Source organism: Leuciscus leuciscus (assembly GCF_965113295.1).
Source record: "Leuciscus leuciscus genome assembly, chromosome: 9".
NCBI classification, from domain to species: Eukaryota; Metazoa; Chordata; class Actinopteri; order Cypriniformes; family Leuciscidae; genus Leuciscus; species Leuciscus leuciscus.
Window position 1 is genome coordinate 44,431,816 of NC_138733.1, and position 21,500 is coordinate 44,453,315.

Genomic DNA, 21,500 nt, shown 5'->3' on the forward strand with positions numbered 1-21,500 from the left:
ATGGTTGACGAAATATTTACGGGGGCCCCAGCGCGGGGGGGGGAAGTGGCCCCCGGGGACCAAACGAAATTTTTCCGTAAAAGTCTAGTAGACCAACATACCACAAAAATTTCTTCATCCTCGGTGCCACGGTTCAGGTAGTTATTTAGGAAAAACTGCATTTTTTTGGGTTTGGGGGGGCCCAGCGCGGGGGGGGAGTGGCCCCCGAGGACCAAACGAAATTTTTCCTTAGAAGTCTAGTGGGGCTACATGCCCACCAAATTTCATGTTCCCCGGTGTTTCGGTGTCCCTGGTATCGTTGACGAAAAATGTACGGGGGCCCCAGCGCGGGGGGGGAAGTGGCCCCCGCGGACCAAACGAAATTTTTCCGTAAAAGTCTAGTAGACCAACATACCATAAAAATGTCTTCATCCTCGGTGCCACGGTTCAGGTAGTTATTTAGGAAAAACGGCATTTTTTTGGGTTTGGGGGGGCCCAGCGCGGGGGGGGAGTGGCCCCCGGGGACCAAACGAAATTTTTCCTTAGAAGTCTAGTGGGGCTACATGCCCACCAAATTTCATGTTCCCCGGTGTTTCGGTGTCCCTGGTATCGTTGACGAAAAATTTAAGGGGGCCCCAGCGCGGGGGGGGAAGTGGCCCCCGGGGACCAAACGAAATTTTTCCGTAAAAGTCTAGTAGACCAACATACCATAAAAATTTCTTCATCCTCGGTGCCACGGTTCAGGTAGTTATTTAGGAAAAACTGCATTTTTTTGGGTTTGGGGGGGCCCAGCGCGGGGGGGGAGTGGCCCCCGGGGACCAAACGAAATTTTTCCTTAGAAGTCTAGTGGGGCTACATGCCCACCAAATTTCATGTTCCCCGGTGTTTCGGTGTCCCTGGTATGGTTGACGAAAAATTTATGGGGGCCCCAGCGCGGGGGGGGGGGAAGTGGCCCCCGGGGACCAAATGAAATTTTTCCGTAAAAGTCTAGTAGACCAACATACCACAAAAATGTCTTCATCCTCGGTGCCACGGATCAGGTAGTTATTTAGGAAAAACTGCATTTTTTTGGGTTTGGGGGGGCCCAGCGCGGGGGTGGAGTGGCCCCCGGGGACCAAACGAAATTTTTCCTTAGAAGTCTAGTGGGGCTACATGCCCACCAAATTTCATGTTCCCCGGTGTTTCGGTGTCCCTGGTATCGTTGACGAAAAATTTACGGGGGCCCCAGCGCGGGGGGGGAAGTGGCCCCCGCGGACCAAACGAAATTTTTACGTAAAAGTCTAGTAGACCAACATACCATAAAAATTTCTTCATCCTCGGTGCCACGGTTCAGGTAGTTATTTAGGAAAAACTGCATTTTTGGGGGTTTGTGGGGGCCCAGCGCGGGGGGGGAGTGGCCCCCGGGGACCAAACGAAATTTTTCCTTAGAAGTCTAGTGGGGCTACATGCCCACCAAATTTCATGTTCCCCGGTGTTTCGGTGTCCCTGGTATCGTTGACGAAAAATTTAAGGGGGCCCCAGTGCGGGGGGGGAAGTGGCCCCCAGGGACCAAACGAAATTTTTCCGTAAAAGTCTAGTAGACCAACATACCATAAAAATTTCTTCATCCTCGGTGCCACGGTTCAGGTAGTTATTTAGGAAAAACTGCATTTTTGGGGGTTTGGGGGTGCCCAGCGCGGGGGGGGAGTGGCCCCCGGGGACCAAACGAAATTTTTCCTTAGAAGTCTAGTGGGGCTACATGCCCACCAAATTTCATGTTCCCCGGTGTTTCGGTGTCCCTGGTATCGTTGACGAAAAATTCAGTAAGGTGACAAAAAAAAAAAAAAAAAAAACCTTTGACAATCCCTATGACCGGCTAGCTACGCTAGCGGCGGTCATAATTAAATACAGCGTAAAATGCAAACAATTGATACAAGCCCATTTAAATTTTAATCCTGCGCGCTGCGCACAAGTTCAAGTTCAGTAAGAATGTTGTCCTAATAGTTAATTTAGCCTAGGCCTACTTTTAAAACGTTTATGTATATTTATTTTATATTTTTGTTTATATAAATTTTATTTATATTATTAGGCCCATTTATTCGTTTTATTTTACAGCAGTTTGTGTGTACAATGGATATAAGCCCATTTAAATTTTAATCGTGCGCGTTGCACAAAAGTTAACTTATCAAAATTCTGGCCTAATAGTAAATTTACTTTTAAAATTTTTATGTAGGCTATATTTTTGTTTATATAATTGTTATTCATATTATTAGGCCCATTTATTCGTTTAATTTTACAGGACTTTGTGTAGGCTATATTCCTTCTTACATAGGCCTAATTTGTCATTTGAAATAAAACATTTCTATTTGAAAAATGTTGTTGTTGCTCATTAGTTCTTTAGGAGGTAAGGCTGTGGTCTAAGCTACAGTGATATAGGCTACATGTAGATTTTTTTTCCCCTTTTTGGAGCGAGCGGGGGGCGATTTGAGTGGAGCGCGGATCAAACTGCGTTGAGCGCTGATCGAGCGATAATGAGCGGAGCGGCCTGATGAGCGGGGGAGCGGAGGGGTGGACAGTTCCGTGAGCGATGAGCGAAGATTCTCACCGCTCCACTCCGCTTATGCTCTCTATACTACTATATAAATTACAAAGGTTTAATTGGCATCTTTATTTCAAACGACCCGACCGACCGCGACCCGAATATCATTAAAAATATTTTTGGATGACTCGTAACCGCGGGTAACTGCGGGTGACCGCAGGCACCCGCTCATTTCGGATCAACCCGCGCATCACTGGTAGCCAGCTATGAGGTCACCGAGGTCCGGACCTCTGTCATTTTTTTACATTCAAAAATAAAATTTCAAGCTCTCTGAATGATTAATTAGCCGTTTAAACCACCTCATATGAGTGTTTGCAATTCATTTTGCTGCGAGAATCTAGCGCAGTGAACAGGGCTTGAGAGCGCGTTGTGAGGGCGCGGGTGCGATCCAGTGTTGCCAGATCCATCTAATGGAAAGGTGGCAGTAGTCTTCTGGACTTGTTTTTCTGATTTAATGTCACACTTTAGGAAGTTATTAAAGTGGAAAGTTGCATGTTAGGGTTCGTGATATATTAATCTTATTTCCAAAACACAAGCTTTGAACTTATTTCGGATTATTATAAAAAAAAAAAAAAATTGTTGCTTGTTTTTCGTAGCAATATCTGGCAACATTTTACTGTCGGCATTAATAAAAAAAAAAAGCTTATAGAAAAACTGTAATTGCTGACAGGAAGATACCACATTCGGTAAGACAAACGCAATGATCATCGTGATTATCTGTAAGAAATGTATAACACTATCAAAAACAATAGCATAATACAGATCTGTATGTTACAGAATCAAAAACAATAGCATAATACAGATCTGTATGTTACAGAATGAAGCAGGAAGACGGCTATTTTATTTTGTCATTTCAGTGAGCCAAGGATTGAAGAGTAGTCCACACACACACACACACACACACACACACACACACACACACACACACACACAAGCTATAACGTTAGCAAATAGCCTGTAAATAGTTTGTAACATGTCTGTAAAATGTAAAACATTATATTGAATAAAAAATTATTTCACAAACATCTACAGTGTGCAGTTTGTTAACATAACGTTAGACGTCGTCTTTTTGTCTGGTACTAATAAACTTCACTAGCTAAACACTAAGTTAGCGTTATTTAGCTAGTTCATGCTTACCTAACGTTAGTTGTTCGCTGGTTCGACCAGCACATGCATCTTTGTTAACGAGCCAGTGTGATGCAAACATGTATGAGAGGTTTGACATGATAATATGATAGCAGATGAACGCTCTTTATGAGTAGTTTAATGTTAAGTTTTATGTCTTTCACTGCGTTTTACTGAACTCAGCCCAGAGCCTTTAAAGCCCTGGCCGCGAAAGATATAACGTTTTTTCTTTTTTCTTTTATATGTTTACATTTGTCATGTTTCTTATATAATTGTTGATTATAGTGGAAATCCATTTTGTAAATCATGTAAACTTGATTGACTGCTTCATTTCCCCTTTAAAGGTCTGTATCAACCGGAAAAAAATGGCTTTTAGGAATCATGATAGGATGGGGTTGAAAAAAGTTTAAAGGGAGCTTAATCAGTCGTTAAGGGAGGCAAGAAGGAAACACAGGGATGTCGTAGAACAGAATTTTGCTTCTACGGACTCTAAAAAACTCTGGGTCTCCATGAAAGCTGTTACAAACATGACAGCACATAGAAAGGGCCTCATAACATATGATGAGCTGAGTAAAGCAAACAGGTTTGATGCACAGGACTACTCTTTGGAATGTAATAATGTACTACACTCATTTACAACTGACCCTTGTTCAAGGTTAGTAGTTGACCCCCTCAAAATCCAGTCACTTTTCAGCAGTGTTGTAATGTAACGGAGTACAAATACTTCGTTACTGTACTTAAGTAGAAATTTCACGTATCTGTACTTTACTTCGCTATTTACATTTATGTCAACTTTCACTTTTACTCCACTACATTTCTTAGATAAAATGTATACTTTTACTCTGTTATATTTCCACTAAGCATCTTCGTTACTCGTTACTACAAAATAAAATCAGAAGAAATGTGTGCAACTGCAATAAGGGAGGTTTGGCGAATCACTGCTCCTAGATTGCATTACGCACGCTCCGCACGGCGCGCGCTCTATTTCAGCGTAATGCTTATTTCTTGCCATGCCAAAGGAGGAGGAGCACAACTGAAACCGCCATGGAAGCACGAGCACCTACTGGACGACCTCCCGTTATCGTAGACGACCACCCTGACGATAGTGGTGAAGAAGATAACGTTATAATACACCCGTGGCCGTATTTGCAAGAAATGTTTCTGTACATTGGAATGAAAGATTCTTCCTACCGGATGAAGTGCCTCTTATGCCTACCAAAAGTCACTGAAATTTTGGCATTCAAAAACTCCCCGTCCAACCTGAAGAAGCACATCGAGGTAGGTTAAATTAATAGTTATTCAGTAAAGCCAAAATGTCAATGTGATTCAACATTAGTTATCATAAGCCGTATGTATCAGATATCTGGCTAACGTCTGCTTGTTAACGTTGCTATTGCTAATTAGCTGACATGGCGCACATGTTTAACTAACGTCAACTTTAATGTTAACGTTAACGTTACACCACTGATTTTCCCCTGGATTTAATTCAACTGAGAACTCTCAAAGACTTGTCCATAATACTGAAACACGCTTAACTGTTTATGGTATAGCATAACTGCCGGGCCGAATATTTCCTCAGGTAGGCTAATGTTAGATTGAGAAATATTTTTTGAAAACTGCTACGTTAATCAGTGGCAGGTTAGAAAGAAAGTGTTAAGGGCTATTCACGTCTTCAAAAGCATCATACCAGTCCCTCCAGGATTTCACGATTTTTTTTTTTTGTGATTTTTGCGATCAAAATGATTGATTTTGTGGTGGTAATTTCCAGAAAATTGTTTTAAAATATGTGCGATTTTTATAATTAGGACAACCTATGGGCAATTTTTCTACCTGACCTATGTAAATATTAACAGCAGGTGTAGTAATTTATACTGTAGAACTGTGTGTAAATCCTGAGTTGAGAGGTCCTGAAGGCAACCAGTTACTTATAGTGCGCCGTTTTGCATGGCGTCCCCACTGCGTATAGCTACGCAGTACGAAGTGACCGTTCGAAAGGGAAATACTCGGTTACTATCGTAACCTCAGTTCCCTGAGAGTAGGGAACGAGTATTGCGTAGCCGGCCGCACTACAGTAACCTGGCAAGTTATCGCTTCAGTCGTTAAACCTGCTAAAATGGCATTTTTCGGGGACGAATATCAGACAGTAAAAGGCTAAGGCCGCGCCCCCTTGGCGGGCTCTGACGTGTAATGGCGGGCTCTGATGTGTAATGGCGTGATGCTAGCTCATTGGCGCATACGTCAGAGGCGCCCGCGCCATTGGATGTGCAGTTGCCGCAGCACAGCCAATGAGTGAGCCAGACACTCACTGCTAGCTGTGCAGCTGCAAAATGCGTTTTACATTATAGGCTTCAGTAAAGGAGTTTCCCCTTTTCCGCAACATCTGTATCCACGTAAAAATGTATTGCAACTTTAATTCAACTAGAGATATTTCAATTGGGTGATTATAATTTAATTTAATTTAAAGTTTTGTGAGGTCTTTTTCATTTTTGTGATTATTTTGCGGTTAAATTAGGAATTATGCAGGATCGCAAAAAAATGCGACATTTTGTTAATTTTACGTTGTATTCAGCGATCGCGAAAAACTGGAGGGACTGTCATACGTTTCGTCAAACTTGAGATTTCCTTTTATGTTAATTAACTCAAAACTCAGTGGTTATAGGATAATGTTGGGCTAATGTTATAAATTGTGAATGTACGCTTGCAAAGTCACAGTGCTTTTATATTGCCACACAACGGGTTAGATAATGTTTAACAGTCAAATGACAATTGTTTGTGTTGTGTGACTTTTAAATCTTGTAGCTAAAGTTGCTCATTAAATGTCTCTCCCTCTGAAACAGAGAAAGCATGTACACCACCTCAAAAAGTATGAAGAGCTTACATCAACAAAGAGAAAAAGGGTTCCTGAGACTCCCACCACCACCTCCAGCATCAAGCAGACCACATTGGTGAACACCAGGACTGTGTCTCATAGGTCCATTGACAAAGCTATAGTGACTTATGTGGTCCAAGGACTCCGGCCATTCCATGTCGTTGAAGAACAACCATTTCAAGATTTTGTGAAGGAACTGCAGCCTAATGCAAAAATTATGTCATGGCTGACTCTGCGCTCCATGATTGATGATGCCTCCAGGGGAATGAAGAGGGCTGTGACTGAGGCCATGAGGGGAGTTGACCATATCGCCACCACCACCGACTGCTGGTCTGTCAGAAGGCGGAGCTTCATTGGTGTTACTGCCCATTGGATTGACCCCGACAGTCTCAAAAGACGCTCAGCAGCCCTAGCCTGTAAACAGCTGAGAGGTTCGCACACATTTGATGTGTTGGCAAGTGCCCTGAATGACATCCACTCTGAATTTGAAATTCAGGGGAAGATTGTGCAAACAACAACAGACAATGGCTCTAACTTCATAAAAGCGTTCAACATTTTTGGTGAAGATGAGAACAATAATGCCATTGGAAGTGATGGTTATCATGGCAGTGCATCTCAACCAGGAGAGGAAGAAGAAGATCAAGAAGGGGATGAAGAAGTGGAGTGTGTTGATGTGTCAGCACTTCTGACTGAAGATGATGGTTTAGAGTTCCAGCTCCCAAAGCACCAGCGCTGTGCTTGTCATCTACTCAACCTAATAGCTACTGTTGATGCCATGAAAGCCACATCCAATGAGGGGTACAAGAAAGTGTACCGTTCAACATTTGGCAAGTGTAGTGCACTTTGGAACAAATGTGGAAAATCCACCCTTGCAGCCGAAATGGTTGAAGATGCTTGCTGCCTCCAGCTGCTGCGCCCGAATTCCACCAGGTGGAACTCCCTGTTCCTGGCAGTGGAAAGACTGCTGAGAATAATTAAAGAAAAGGGAGAGGGGACCATCAGAGTCATATGCACTGACTTGAAGCTTCCAATGTAAGTAGGAATTATGTGTTTTATTTTATGTTTTATTTCATCATAATCGAACATCTGGAATGTCTTTCTTTGTCCCATTCTTTCGTGGACACTAATAACTTTACATTACATCACATTGTATCCCAACTTCCAATTATTATTGGTCAATTTTACTGAATTACTCTTCCAGCAGTTATTTTGATGAATCCAATGAAATGGTTACAGTGTTATGAAAACAATGTTGTTGTGTTTTGTTTTCAAAAGGTTTAATCCAGCTGAACTCGCCTTTCTCTCAGAGTATGCCACTGTCATGAGCCCTGTCGCCCAGGCTACCAACATCTTGCAAGCAGAAGCAAATGCCATGATGGGGTGGCTACTTCCAACCATCAACCTGCTCACTGTCAAACTTGACAGAGTCAAGTTGCCCCTAAAGTACTGCAAGCCTTTGGTGGATGCTCTACAGGTAACTTTTATTATTGTATTTATTTTCTATTGTCTTAACTCTTCAATGATTAATTTAAATTATATTTAAGTTTGGGCTTTGGTACTTTGTCTCAATGCTTAAATGTTTTATGTAAAGTACATTTTGAATGGCCTTTTTTGCTGAAATGTGCTATAAATAACCTGCCTTGCAGGTGGGAATCATGAACCGTTTTGGCCACATGTCAGGAGAACCAGAGTTAATCGCTGCTGCGATTCTGTTTCCGAAATTCCGAACGATGTGGACAAAGGATGAAGCCACAATCAAAACGGGTAAGATATCATGGGTATAGTGAAAAATGAGTTGTATATATTTTCACAATTTGTCATATTGGCAATTCACAAATCAAGATTATGATTGCTGCACAACAAATTTACCCTCGGTACTAATAAAGAAACCTTGAATTATAGGTGCATGGATAGTACATCAAACTAAAATAACAAAGCTTAAATTAAAAGTTTGTGTTGGGGTCATGGCAGATTAGACAGTTGCATTAGTTGTATAAATTATATTTTTATCCACACTATTTCAGGAACTGACTACATCGGGCAGCATCTGGACGAGCCCTCACTGCAGATAGGTGATGCCAGCAGGTCCACTTTGTCTGAAGATGATGACTTTTTCTCTGCCCTGCAGTCGTCTCAAATACAAGATGGCGCCAAACAGCTGGATGGGTACTTGGCCTGTTCATCAGATCACATGGACTTGCTGAAGTCCTTCCCAGCAGTTTGCAAGCTTTCTGTGAAGCTGAACACTCCTCTGCCTGCCTCAGCGGCCTGTGAAAGGCTATTTAGCATCGCAGGACTTGTCTTCAGTCCAAGAAGAGTAAGACTGAATTCTGCCAACTTTGAGAACCAGCTTCTTTTGAAGATGAACAGACACCTTTTCAGTTTCAAATAATGACTGGCGTATTAGTAGCTGCTGGACATAGGTGGCCTGTGTGTGTGTGTGTGTGTGTGTGTGTGAGATGGTGACCTGGGGAGTAAGCCCTACAAATGCTCATACCACATGACCAAAATGTTCTCCCTACCAGCAGGTCTTTTTTTTTTTTTTTTTTTTTTTTAAGAAATAAGTTATTTATTTTTCGTTTTTACCTGAAGTTAATACAGAATTTTCTGTTTCTGTTTTTTTTCTTTGATGTCAGCTGAAAAAATATGATGTTTGTTCTTTAAACTTAAAGGCCCGTACACACCGGGACGAATATCGGCGCGCGTTATTCGCCAGCGTTTTTCAACGCGTTTTTTGTGTTCACACCCAAGCGTTTTTCGCTGACGATGAGCCGAGTGAACATGCAAATTCATTCCCTGACATTAGATGGCGCTTAATGTAAAACAGAAATACAATACCACTCCATAACAGTCTATACTCTGCAATACCACTCCATAACAGTTCTCTTTTAACAAGATTTTTGTAGTCGCTGTCGCGTTTGTCATATAGTTCTTTATTCCGACACCAACGAGACCAGCAGCTCTACATTCATCTTGCCTTGCATCTTCCTCGTCATTTCTGTGTCTGTCTATGGGCAGTGTAGACGCTACTTGGCGTATATCTTCTTCGCTGTTACGTATGTGTGCTCGGCAAGACCGTTTTGTGTTTGAGCGCCCCCAAGTTGTGTTTTACTGTAACTTCAGAAGCTCCAGACACGTGAGCAAAAGCGCCAATCTCATTTGGTCGGATAGTTTTTGACGCGGCGCGTCAAACCAAAAAAACGAACCCGAGGCGTTTAAATTTTTTTTCCGCTTTTACGCGTGGCGTTTTTCGCGTCGGTGTGCACACTCACATTGGCGCCCTTTGTTTAGTCACGAGGCGTTAAACGTCGGCGAATATCGCGCGCGAAATTCGTCCCGGTGTGTACGGGCCTTAAGACAATTGAGCCTGAAAAGTCCTGGAAAAGACTGATTTTGATTTGATGAGTGAGATTAAGAAGATATGGGAAGTTGGAACCCTGAATATGCTTTACTATAAGAAAACCACAATAAAGTTCACAATCAAAGTTCTAACCGCTTGAATTTTTTACTTTTACTTCAATTACTTAAGTACATTAAATATCAGAAAACTACTTTTGATACTTAAGTACTGTATATATCAGATACTTTAAGACTTTTACTTAAGTAATATTCTAAAAGGTAACTTTTACTTCTACCAAAGTCTTTTTCTAGTACGATACTTGTACTTTTACTCAAGTATTGCTTTCTAGTACTTTATACAACACTGCTTTTCAGCCATGTATGCAAAAAGAAATCTGCAGGCCCGGATGGTATCTCTGCTTTTCTCCTAAAGACCTTTGCCGCAGAGCTAAACCCTGCATGGTGCCCTGTGTTTTAGAGGTCTGCAGATTCCCATCTGGTTCCTGCCCTCTGGAAAAAATCTACCATTATTCCCATTCCAAAGAAATCCTGTCCTACAGAAAAAAATTATTATAGACTGGTGGCTTTAACTTCTGTTGTCATGAAATGCTTTGAAAAATACATGGTATCCGTTAGTGATGTACTTGTTCCTTCAAAGACTCGGTCTCGACCCTTCAAAGACTCGGTCTTGACTCGGACCACAGTGGGAGGAGAAGGACTCGTAATTTCAGACCGAGTCCTCGAGATTTTTTTTTCCAACGCATTTTTTTTATGTTCATATATTTTTATGTTCATATAAAAAAAACACACAACACATAACAACAATAATAATAAAATGCAATGTTGACGGGCATTATTTGAAAATGACATCCCATGGTGCAATGCAAAGATACTGCCGTCAGAGCCGTTTATTTATCTCTATGGCTCTGCTGCCGGTGAGTGTCTGTCAGTCGGTCAGTAGGTCAGTGTCAGTGTCTTCAGTTGCTGCCTGGTGTGAGCGGCGGCAAGATGAGCAACGAGTCTGCCATCATCAAATTCGCCTTTCAGAACCACAAACCGTTTACCGGAAAAGATTTGAAGAAAAAGCACAATTCTGCAACACATCAATAACTGAAACCTATGGCACAACTTCTAACTTCCATCGCCACATTAGAAGAAATCATCCTGACAGGTGAGTGCAGTAATATATTTGTTGAGATATGCTATGCTCGCTAACATATTTGTGCTTCACCTAACCATGCCTGAGTAGAAAGTGTGTTTGACATAAAGCTGTTAGTTTTAGTTTTACATTATAATGCTGGTCTCATTGTTAATACGTAATTTTCAAAGATAGAAAGCAACAGACAGACACGTATAATCACAATAATTTATTTATTGAGAAAATGTCAAAACCGGTACCAAAAGTCGTTCACATGACGATGTGTCGCAGTCCTCTATGGCAGTATATAATAGTTTTGTATGAGGTAACGTTACAGAGCAGAATTAAGTTATTAATCCATGAAAATGTTGATTCGGTTTCGGTTCGCTGTTCACTCTGTGAAGGCGCGCGCGCTTCTCCATTTCAAATGTAGCACACACGGCATGTCGCAATCTGTGACGAGGCATGCGAGAGCCAATGAGCGTTTGATATCACTGCCGTAAAACATGTCGTAACGCTTCGGGCGCAATTTTTGAATTTGAATTCACCACGAGCGCGGGATTTGAGCTGCTGAGAATGGAGATGGAGATCACTGGATAAAGGGCTGAATTTGGATCTGTTTCTTGCAAACAACGTATGGATTCTAAAGATTTGGATTACATCAAGCTAATAAAATTGATGTCTTTTGTGAATTTATGTTGTGTTGTAGTGTATTATGGGTCTATAGGAGAAAACGCTTTTGTGTCTCACGGTAAATAAACCAAATATTACAAAATGGTTAAACGATTAAAGAAGGTATTTTTAAGGTTTTAAAGTGTATTCTTGTTTCACACCATGTAGGCTAATCCTCCGAAACGAGTTTGCAGCAGAAGGCACGAACAGAGCGAAATGTTATTATTTATGAGTAGCCTAATGTTATTATATGAGTAACGTTAAACTATTAATAAATGTGACTGAAAATGTAATTGATAAGACAATATAATGCAATAGAGTTAGGGCTGGGACAACGTGTCGAGGTCATCGATGACGTCGACGCAAAAAATACGTCGACGCAAAATATGCGCGTCGATTCGTCGACCTGTTTTCATTTCTCTAAGGCTACGTTCACACTGCAGGGCTTAATGCTCAATTCCGATTTTTTGAAAAAATTCGATTTTTTTGCAAGGCCGTTCACATTTCCAATTAAATGCGACCTTTTGTGATCTCCTGTGTGAACGTGAAATGACCCAGAAGTGACCCGCATGCGCAGAAGAGTACTCAACGGTCAACGACGTCACTTGTTGTTTGCGGAAGTAGGCAAGTAGCTAAACTTTAACTGTGATTCTCTCTCACACACACACACACACGAGCGCGCGCAGCGACCGTTACACAAGAGCCAGACAGCAGCCGCTGACCTATCTAATATCAGATTCAGCACAAATAAGTTAACATAACGTATTTATAATGGCCGTGGGCTTTTTTTTTTCTTTTTTTATTATTAACGGGCTCGTCGAGGTCGACCCGTTCGGCAGATTTACCTCAGCTCGACGAATATGCAGTCCGTTTTCAAACCGACGACTACTTCAACACAGAATAATGACGTTTTCCGCGTATCAATGACGTGCGGGTCGGATACATGCGACCTGGCCGTTCAGACTGAAGTCGCATTTCAAAAGATCGGATATGTATCGGATTTGGGACCACATACCCAAGTGGCCTGGGTCGCATTTGAAAACATCGGATCTGTGTCGTTCAGACTGTCATGAAAAGATCAGATACAGGTCGCATAGGGGCAAAAAAATCGGAATTGGGTCGTTTCAGCCTGCAGTGTGAACGTAGCCTAAAAAACGTTTGCAAATTACTTCACAGTGTGTACCTTATGTGCGCTGATACGCGATGGCCGGACCATCATTCTATCCAACGTTATATAACCAATCCAGGGGTTTTCCTGCATTGCATTTTTTTTTGGCGGCCGCCAAAGCCTTATTTGATCGGTGAGTGATGTAGAATAGAATGACTGACTGCGCTTGACAGGGCGCAGTACGAGAGAGAGCCCCGGCCGCGCGCGCGCGCACTCACCGTCTTCAAACAACACGAGCGCTGTCTTGCTCTCTCTCTCTCCCTCGTGCATATTAATCAAAATCATTAGACACGATAGAAAAAGGGCGGAAGACCAAAGTTTCACGTGGAGCATTCGGAGATTTTTTTCTCTTGAATTACCGCGGAGTGTGAATTGTGGTAAAAAAATAAACTGCCAGGATAATCACACAACGCTTGCCGTAGGCTACAGGTCCACTAATGACACGTCCGATTCGCGAACTAATGACTCATTTGAACCGATTCACTTTAATGAATGGTTAAAAGTTAGAGTCAAAACATTAATGCAACGATTTTAACATGCATAAGTTAAATAGGAATACGTACAAATTTGTGTGTCTGTAAAGTTGTTTATACGTAAATAAATTACGTTTTTGTGCTGTCAATACATGAATGTACGTTTTAGTGCTGTATACGTCAGTATTATACGTTTCTGTGTGTATAAAACGTAAATAAATGTACGTATGGTAGAACTACACTTTACGTAAAAATACACACATATTTTCATGAGATCATGTTGCATAATGACATAGAATAGATGGTATTTTGAGTTGCTAAAACAAACAAAACAAAAAAGCCACGAGCCACCCACCACTGGTGTCTTTTTGTGACGCCCAGAGCTATCGATACGATAGCTATCTAGCCTACTTGACCAAGTAGTCCAACTTGAGAGCAGAGATGTGAACTGTAAGTTGTCTCATTAACACAGTTAGGGGAAAGGCTTAAGCAGGAGAATACCATAAACAAATTTCTCTTAGATGGTGTCAGGGACATTCTATTTTATCAGTGAGAAGTGTTGAATGTTTAATGTCAAGTGGCCATTTAGCTACTCAATTAGTTTGTTTGTGAATGCTAACCATTAGCATCTATATGGATTTCTCCATAGGCGTTAGCTAAGCTAACCAGTCGGTTTCAATTCATTTTTAATGTGTCTAAATGCACTCAGGAAATGAATACCAAGATATATTTTGTTTGTCTGCTTTACAGTTTTACAGTGAGTCTTAAGTAAAGCTTTGAAGAGAATTTCGGCGTCCTGCTTTTCTTGGGAAACGTTATCTATCTGCCGAGCTTGTAGCCACACACATAAGAGCAGGGGCAAAATACATTAGTTGTTCGTCTGAGCTACACACTTAGTAGTTGTCTTGAATAGGGCACTCAGTGCACTGGAAAAAAGGCCACTCCAAAAATAAGCAAAAAAAATAAATAATACAAGATATTTTTGCTTGTAATAAGCAAAAAAAAAACTGCCAATGGAACAAGTAAAAATTCTCTTGGTAAGATTCCTTGAAATAAGACATTATATTTAAGCCTTACAAGATATGAGTGATCTTGAAATTAGCTGGGAAAACTAATTTTTAGCTATATTTTACTAGTATTGTGATGTTTTGTGTCTCATAATAAGCTTGTCATGCTCAAAAATAGTATTTTCCCCTCAAAAGTAGCATTTTGTTTTGTCATCCTGTTTTGTTTCAAGTGTATTTAACTAATTTTTAGTTCTATAATTGTTACACTGTTCTAGATTTAAGTCACCACACACTTGAAATAAGATTGGAAACTGGCATTTTGAGACAAAATGTCTTGAAGTTAGCATTCCTGACTCATTATGGCAAAAGAGCACTGCCTAATACAAGTCATAATTTACCATCCTGTCATCATCTCAAGTGTATTTACCTTATTGTAAGCTCAACAAAAGTAATACTGTTCTAGATTCAAGACATTTTACCTTCTCGATTCAAGACATTATCTACTGTTTTCTAGACAGAAAAAGTGAAAAATAGACTTGCATTTAACCTTTTATTTTTTTTATTTAAACAGCAAAAAGTCCCAGAGGACTGCATAAAAGGGAAACAGCTTCATTTTTCTCAACATTTTGGCTCACAGTATTTATGGAACTGCAATATGAAAACATATAGAACATTTTATAGATTATAAATGTAAGATCCCTTAAAGTCCCACTCCGATCATATTTTGAGCTATTTTTAAACATTCTCAGTGGTCTTTAAATGATGATTATGCCGTTTTTAGCCAAAATCACAAAACCTGTGCCGTTTTCTGGGACTTCGCTTCAGCAGAGCGGCAGTAGCTCATTAGCAATTCGCCTCTGCGTTGTGGGCGGAGCCGTTGGCTGAAGCGAGATACATAGGCAGCAACAGCCTCTTTCTGTCTTTCTTTCTTTCTGTCAACACAGAAAACATTTCATCACTGGATAGTTTTTTTCGTTTAATTAAAGTGTTGTTTTATGTCAGCTGAATGTCCGGAACGCTTTTCAGAGAAGATAAGGCAACTTATTTAGCACAATTCACACCCAGCGGCAATTCAAAAAAAAAAAAAAAAAAAATCCGAATGCTCCACATGAAACTTTGGTCTTCCGACCTTTTACCGCCGTGTCGATTTATTTTGATTAATATGTGCGAGGGAGAGAGAGCAAGACAGCGCTTAGTTTGGAGACGGTGAGGTCTTGTTTACATTTTCGCCTGGCTCCGAAGACAGAGAGAGAGAGAGCGCGCGCGTCCGGGTCTCTCTCTCTGCTCGTTCTTTCATTTAAACAAGTGCAGCAGTTCATCTACATTACTCACCGATCAAATAAGACTTTGGTGGGACAAAAATTCACTTTGGCGGGCGCTAAAACAAGTTCAATGCAGGAAAATTCATGCGTGAATTTAACTGAGTAGTACATGACCATGCACTCGCACAAATGCGACCACATAAAATTTTAACTCGCACTTTCTCAAAAAATGGTCGCAGTCTGGAACCCTGGAACGTAATCCATTCATCTCTCACAGCAACATGTTTTGGTAAAGCATGAAAGCTAATACCAATATCTCTCCTCTTAGCATTGCAACCCGCTACCGCACATAGGTATTGATCCGCCATCGTCTTCTCTACTCCTCAGAACCTGAGCGGGCGGGGCGGAGGGGAGTATGAGCTTGTGGCCCCGCCCAGTGGAGTTACTACGTCACAACTCCAGTCTATTTTAGCCGGCATTTTAGCGTCTGCTACTGATTCACAGCCATTTGAATGCAGAAATACAACTTTGAGCTTATTTTTTTCAAGATATGTCCTCTAACATCAGAAAAATACCACAAGAACATGTTAACACCTAGAAAAACATGATTTTCACCGGTGTGGGTCTTTAACCCTACTCCCACACCTAAACATACCCATTTTATAGACAATATTAAAAGGATAAAACGTAATGGACATAATGTGTAGGGAAATGGCAGTTTTATTAACAATATAGCATTAAAAGATAGTTTGAGCCACTAATCCTACCCCTACCCCTACCCCTACACCTAACCATTTCTTAAAACTACGTAACTAACGTTACAATTATAAGGAAAAACAACAGACATAACGTTACACGTTTAATCACAATAATTTAGTTATTGAGAAAATGTCAAAACCGGTACCAAAAGTCGTTCACATGACGATGTGTCGCAGTCCTCTCTGGCAGTATATAAGCTAATAGTTTTGTATGAGGTAACGTTACAGAGCAGAATTTAAGTTATTAATCCATGAACGTTAATCCGGTTTCGGTTCGCTCACGCTGTTCGCTCTGTGAAGGCGCGTGCGCTTCTCCATTTCAAATGTAGTACACCAACTTAAACACGGCATGTCGCAATCTGTGACGAAGCATGCGAGAGCCAATGAGTGGCTGTTTCTCAATTCCAAGAACGCAGAGAACGGACTTGTGTTCTCGTGGAGACCGGTCTTGCCAAGCTTCCTTGGAAGAACGAACTCCGAACCGGCCGCAATGACTTCTGGGACACCAGGCGAGTACTAGCTCAAGTCTGCATTCGATGCATCCTCGGTATCAAGAACACATCCGGGTTCTTTCATGCGTCCTCTGTACTTGCGTTCTTGAGAATTGGGTCTGAACTTCGACGGTTAATGATGACGTAAAACGAGAACACAAGGACGCAAGATCGCTGAAGAACGCATATTGAGAAACACCCAGTGTTTGATATCTCTGCCGTAAAACATGTCGTAACGGGCGCAATTTTTGAATTTGAATTCACCACGAGCGCGGGATGCCGGGATTTGACGTTTACGGTCGCTGCTGAGAAATGATGAAGATCACTGGATAAAGGGCTGAATTTGGATCTGTTTCTTGCAAACAACGCATGGATTCTAAAGATTTGGATTACATCAAGCTAATAAAATTGATGTCTTTTGTGAATTTACGTTGTGTTTTAGTGTATTATGGGTCTATAGGAGAAAACGCCTTTTGTGTCCAAATACTAAAATACCAAATATTACAAAATGATTAAACGATTAAAGAAGGTATTTTTAAGGTTTTAAAGTGTATTCTTGTTAAACACCATGTAGGCTAATCCTCCAAAACGAGTTTGCAGCAGAAGGCACGAACAGAGCGAAATATTATTTATGAGTAACGTTAAACTGTATTAATAAATGCGACTGAAAATTTAATTCATAAGACAATTGAATGCAATAGAGTCAAAACCACGATATTAATATGCATAAGTTAAATAGGAATACGTACAAATTTGTACGTCGGTAAAGTTGTTTATACGTAAATAAATTACTTTTTTTGCTGTCAATACGTAAATATTATAAGTACTCACTGTACTCTGCATTGTGAGTTGTTGCGAGTTGGGCATGTTGACCTGCAGTTTTCAATAAAGCAGATTTGTTGTCTCAATTCAAGTCAAGTCTATTTCTTGAAACAAGACGATTTATCTTTTACAAATAACACAGCAGCTTAAAAACCTTATGACATGTCAAAAAAGCTTGTTTCATCTGAGATATGACTCAAAACAAGATATTTTTAAGACAGTTTCACTTTACAAGATATTCAAGATGCACTGTCTAAAAACAAGCTCCTTTATCTCACTTAAATCTTGGTCTTTAGGTGATTTTGTCTTATATTAAGTGTGATGAGATATTTTGACTAGAAATTAGAAAAATATACTTGGCAAGATTTTGAGTTTTTGCAGTGTGTCGTGTCGAGTTGAATATTACTTGAATTATATATTAGGCTACATAGGGAGGTTATTTTAGTGCTTGTGTGTAAGACAACAAGAGAGACTCTGCTTCCTCTAATGTCCACATACAGTGTTGATTAAAATTTGTCACATCTAAAACATCTGCATCTTGTTTAATTGTTAATCTACATTAATATTGTTACATAAAGCCTTTGTTACAACATTCAGCAGTATGTAGACATAGGCTGATAATTTTGAGTAGGTAGCCTAATATCATTTCCACCATTAAGATTGCTCTGCAGTGAAAGGAGTTGTGGGCTGGCTAGGTGGCTACAGGTGGTTACAAATTTGAATATTAATCATTTTGAATAGTAATAATAGGCTGTCCTTGGTCATTTTTTTTCACATCAGGAATGTGGAAATGACCTAGCATGTATTAGGCTAGGCCTAGGCTATTTTGGATTAGAAAAGAAGGTGACCTAGTTCCAACAGACTGTAAGAGAGCTTATGCCTTTAAAACTTATAAATGATCTCAACGTATATAGTTTTACAATGAATAGTTTATAATAGAGAACATTATGAAGTTTAAAAAATGCTGATATATAATCATTTGTGGATGTTCCCTCTCTCTTACAGGTTCCTGGAGTACAAGGCAGCACAAGACCAAACTGACGTTGCACAACCATCAGTATCTGCGTGCTTCTCCAATGTTTTGGTCTACAGTTCTAAATCCCCTCGGCAGCAAGCAATCAATGCATCCATCATTAAGGACTTGGTAATTGGCTGTGGACTGCCTCTGGCTTTGGTGGAGAATTGCTATTTTAGAAAATTTCTGAAAGTCATGGACTCAAAATACACCCCCATCTCGAGAAGTACTATCTCCGAGAAAAGAATCCCAGTACTGGTGAACCAAGTGAAGCAGACTATTGTTGAAAGATTGCAGAGTCAACCATCTGTCTCTGTAACCGTTGATATCTGGTCTGACCGCAGACTGCGGTCCTTTCTTGGCGTCACTGCGCATGCAGTACACTGCTCTAATGGATCCTGTGTGCTTGAACCGTACCTGCTTGAATGTCGGCCTTTTACAGGACGGCACAGTGGTGAGAGGATTTCTGCAGCTTTTGAGGAAATACTTGAAGAATATGGCATCACGCAAAAAGTTTGTTATATTATAACAGACAAATATGAAATGCGCTTTCAAAGTGCAAATGCCCCTGCAGCAAGCCTCTGACACAGAAAGCGAGAATGATCTTGATGATGAGGAGTTATGGGAGGACACTGATGAGGACACAGAACTTGGGCTATCGGGGAGAGGCTTTCTTGTTTTGCCCATTCTCTTCAGTTAGTTGTCTCAGATGGAATGAAAGAGGTCAAATCAATTAGTCTTGCCATTGCTAAAGCATTTCGCTTTTCTACCCTCTTACACACCAGCTCGGCTTTCAAAGACACATTTGAAAGCACATGTGGAACAACAAAAACTGTACATGCAGCGAACAACACCAGATGGAATAGTACATTTAAACAACTACAAGCACTAACTTCTCTGGATCACAAAACATTGACCGAAATGTGTCTTAACGACTTTTCAGATGTTGTTTTCACGCCACGTGAGTGGAACCAACTCAGAGACTTAACCTCAAATCTTGCTCCTTTTGCTGAGGCTACTAACTTAACAGAGGGGGAAAAAGTCGTAACTATCAGCATCATTGTGCCGACTGTTCTTGACCTGAACACCCATTTAATAAAATGTGAAACAACTCATATCCTGTGTAGACCCATCGCAAGGGCACTACTACACGGATCACTGAAAAAACGCTTCCAGGGGATTTTTGAACAGTTTGACATGGCTGGGAAAACTGGGAAGGAGGAGCCATTCAACAACAAAATCTACACCCTTGCCACAATGCTGGACTCACAGTTTGGCCTAAATTGGGTGGATCGCGATGTGATGTGCAAGCAGGGTGCAGCATACCAGAGGCGATACAGAGAGGACCAGAAAAAATCACTGAAAAGTTAGTACATAAACTGATGTATGAAATCTTACTGTAAATTCGTATCATATTTGCGCACCAGAACATATTAAACTGGGTGTATTACATTTTACCACAGAGTGTAAGGGTAATAACATACAACAGTGATGTTATTCCAGGATTACATTTAACATGTTTAACATAACACAGCGTGATCATAATCTCTAGTCTACATAACATTTGATATGACGTGCTCATGCCCTCATGTCTCACAGAAACACTGGTTGCAGAGGTTGAGAAATGTGCTGAGAGATACAGAGGAGAACAAGATGACTTGGACGCCACATTGGAAGAGGATGATGACTCCCCACCAAAGAAATGTGGTCGCATGCTGTCGAGGTACAAATCCCTCAAAAAGCGCAGCACAGGGCAGCAAACATCTGTTGCTACGCAGGTTGCAAAATACTTTGAGACTATTGAAGACACAGACATTGAGAATGCTATTCACTTTTGGGCCAAACACCAAGAGCGTTTTCCTCAAATCCCAATGCTGGCCATGAAACTGTTGGCTGTGCCGGCGTCTTCAGCACCCGTTGAACGTGTTTTTAGTCGAGGTGGATTCATTATGAGACCACATCGGTCCCGTCTCAGGCACAGCTTGCTCTCATCTCTGATTTTTCTAAAGTGCAACTACGAAATTCTTGACTGGGAAGAGTAAAGTGAAGAGTGTGTGCCTGTGTGAGTCCAGGGGATGTGGGGTGCTAAATGGTTTGGTTGCAAAAGGGTGTTGGGTTAGGGTGGGAGTGGGGACTTGAGGAAATGGTTTAGTGGCCAGTAATGGGGAGGGGGACATTGAGAATGCTCTTCACTTTGGGGCAAACACCAAGACCTGTCTCCCTCAAATCCACATGCTGTCCATGAAACTGCCGGCGTCTTCAGTGCCCGTTGCACTTTTTTTTAGCCGAGGTGGATTCATTATGAGACCACATCGGTCCCATCTCAGGCACAGTTTGCTCTCGTCTGTAGTTGTAACTGCATGCCGTTCATGTGTTAAGAACTGTGTTTTTTAAAAGATATACATGTTAATGTTTTTTTTTAACTCTTAAGCATCTGGAGGATCCCAAGGCCTATGCACGCCTTTTGTTCATTGATTTTAGTTCTGCTTTTAATACATTACGGCCTCATCTGCTCTTACAGAAAATGACTCAGATAAATGTTAATCCTTTTATTATTAGATGGTTTTATTATTTTTTAACAGATAGAACTCAAAATGTCAGGATTAACGACTCACTTTTGGAATCCAAATGCATCAGTACGGGTGCACCTCAGGGCTGTGTAAGCTCACCAGTCCTGTTCACCCTTTACACTAACGACTGTACCAATAGTCTCCCGGGCAACCTGTTTTTTAAATTTTCTGACGACACTGCCATTCTCAGTCTGCTTTACCAGGATTCAGACCCCTCATTGTACTTCACGGAAG

The 21,500-nt window shown here is 41.0% G+C and overlaps 1 protein-coding gene and 1 long non-coding RNA gene across 2 annotated transcripts; both read left to right on the forward strand.

Moving 5' to 3' along the window:
- Positions 1 to 6,782: 6,782 nt before the first annotated feature.
- On the forward strand, positions 6,783 to 8,836 carry LOC309505720 (uncharacterized protein). Its single transcript, XM_082179185.1, has 4 exons — positions 6,783 to 7,583; positions 7,827 to 8,025; positions 8,198 to 8,315; positions 8,680 to 8,836. The coding sequence occupies exons 1-4, from the start codon at positions 6,793 to 6,795 to the stop codon at positions 8,823 to 8,825; spliced, it is 1,254 nt and encodes a 417-aa protein (XP_082035311.1). The 5' UTR covers positions 6,783 to 6,792; the 3' UTR covers positions 8,826 to 8,836.
- Positions 8,837 to 10,985: 2,149 nt separating this feature from the next.
- On the forward strand, positions 10,986 to 20,871 carry LOC309505764. The gene is made up of 3 exons (XR_014208583.1): positions 10,986 to 11,061; positions 18,687 to 20,062; positions 20,296 to 20,871. It is a non-coding gene; the product is annotated as an uncharacterized lncRNA (long non-coding RNA).
- The last annotated feature ends 629 nt before the right edge of the window (positions 20,872 to 21,500 follow it).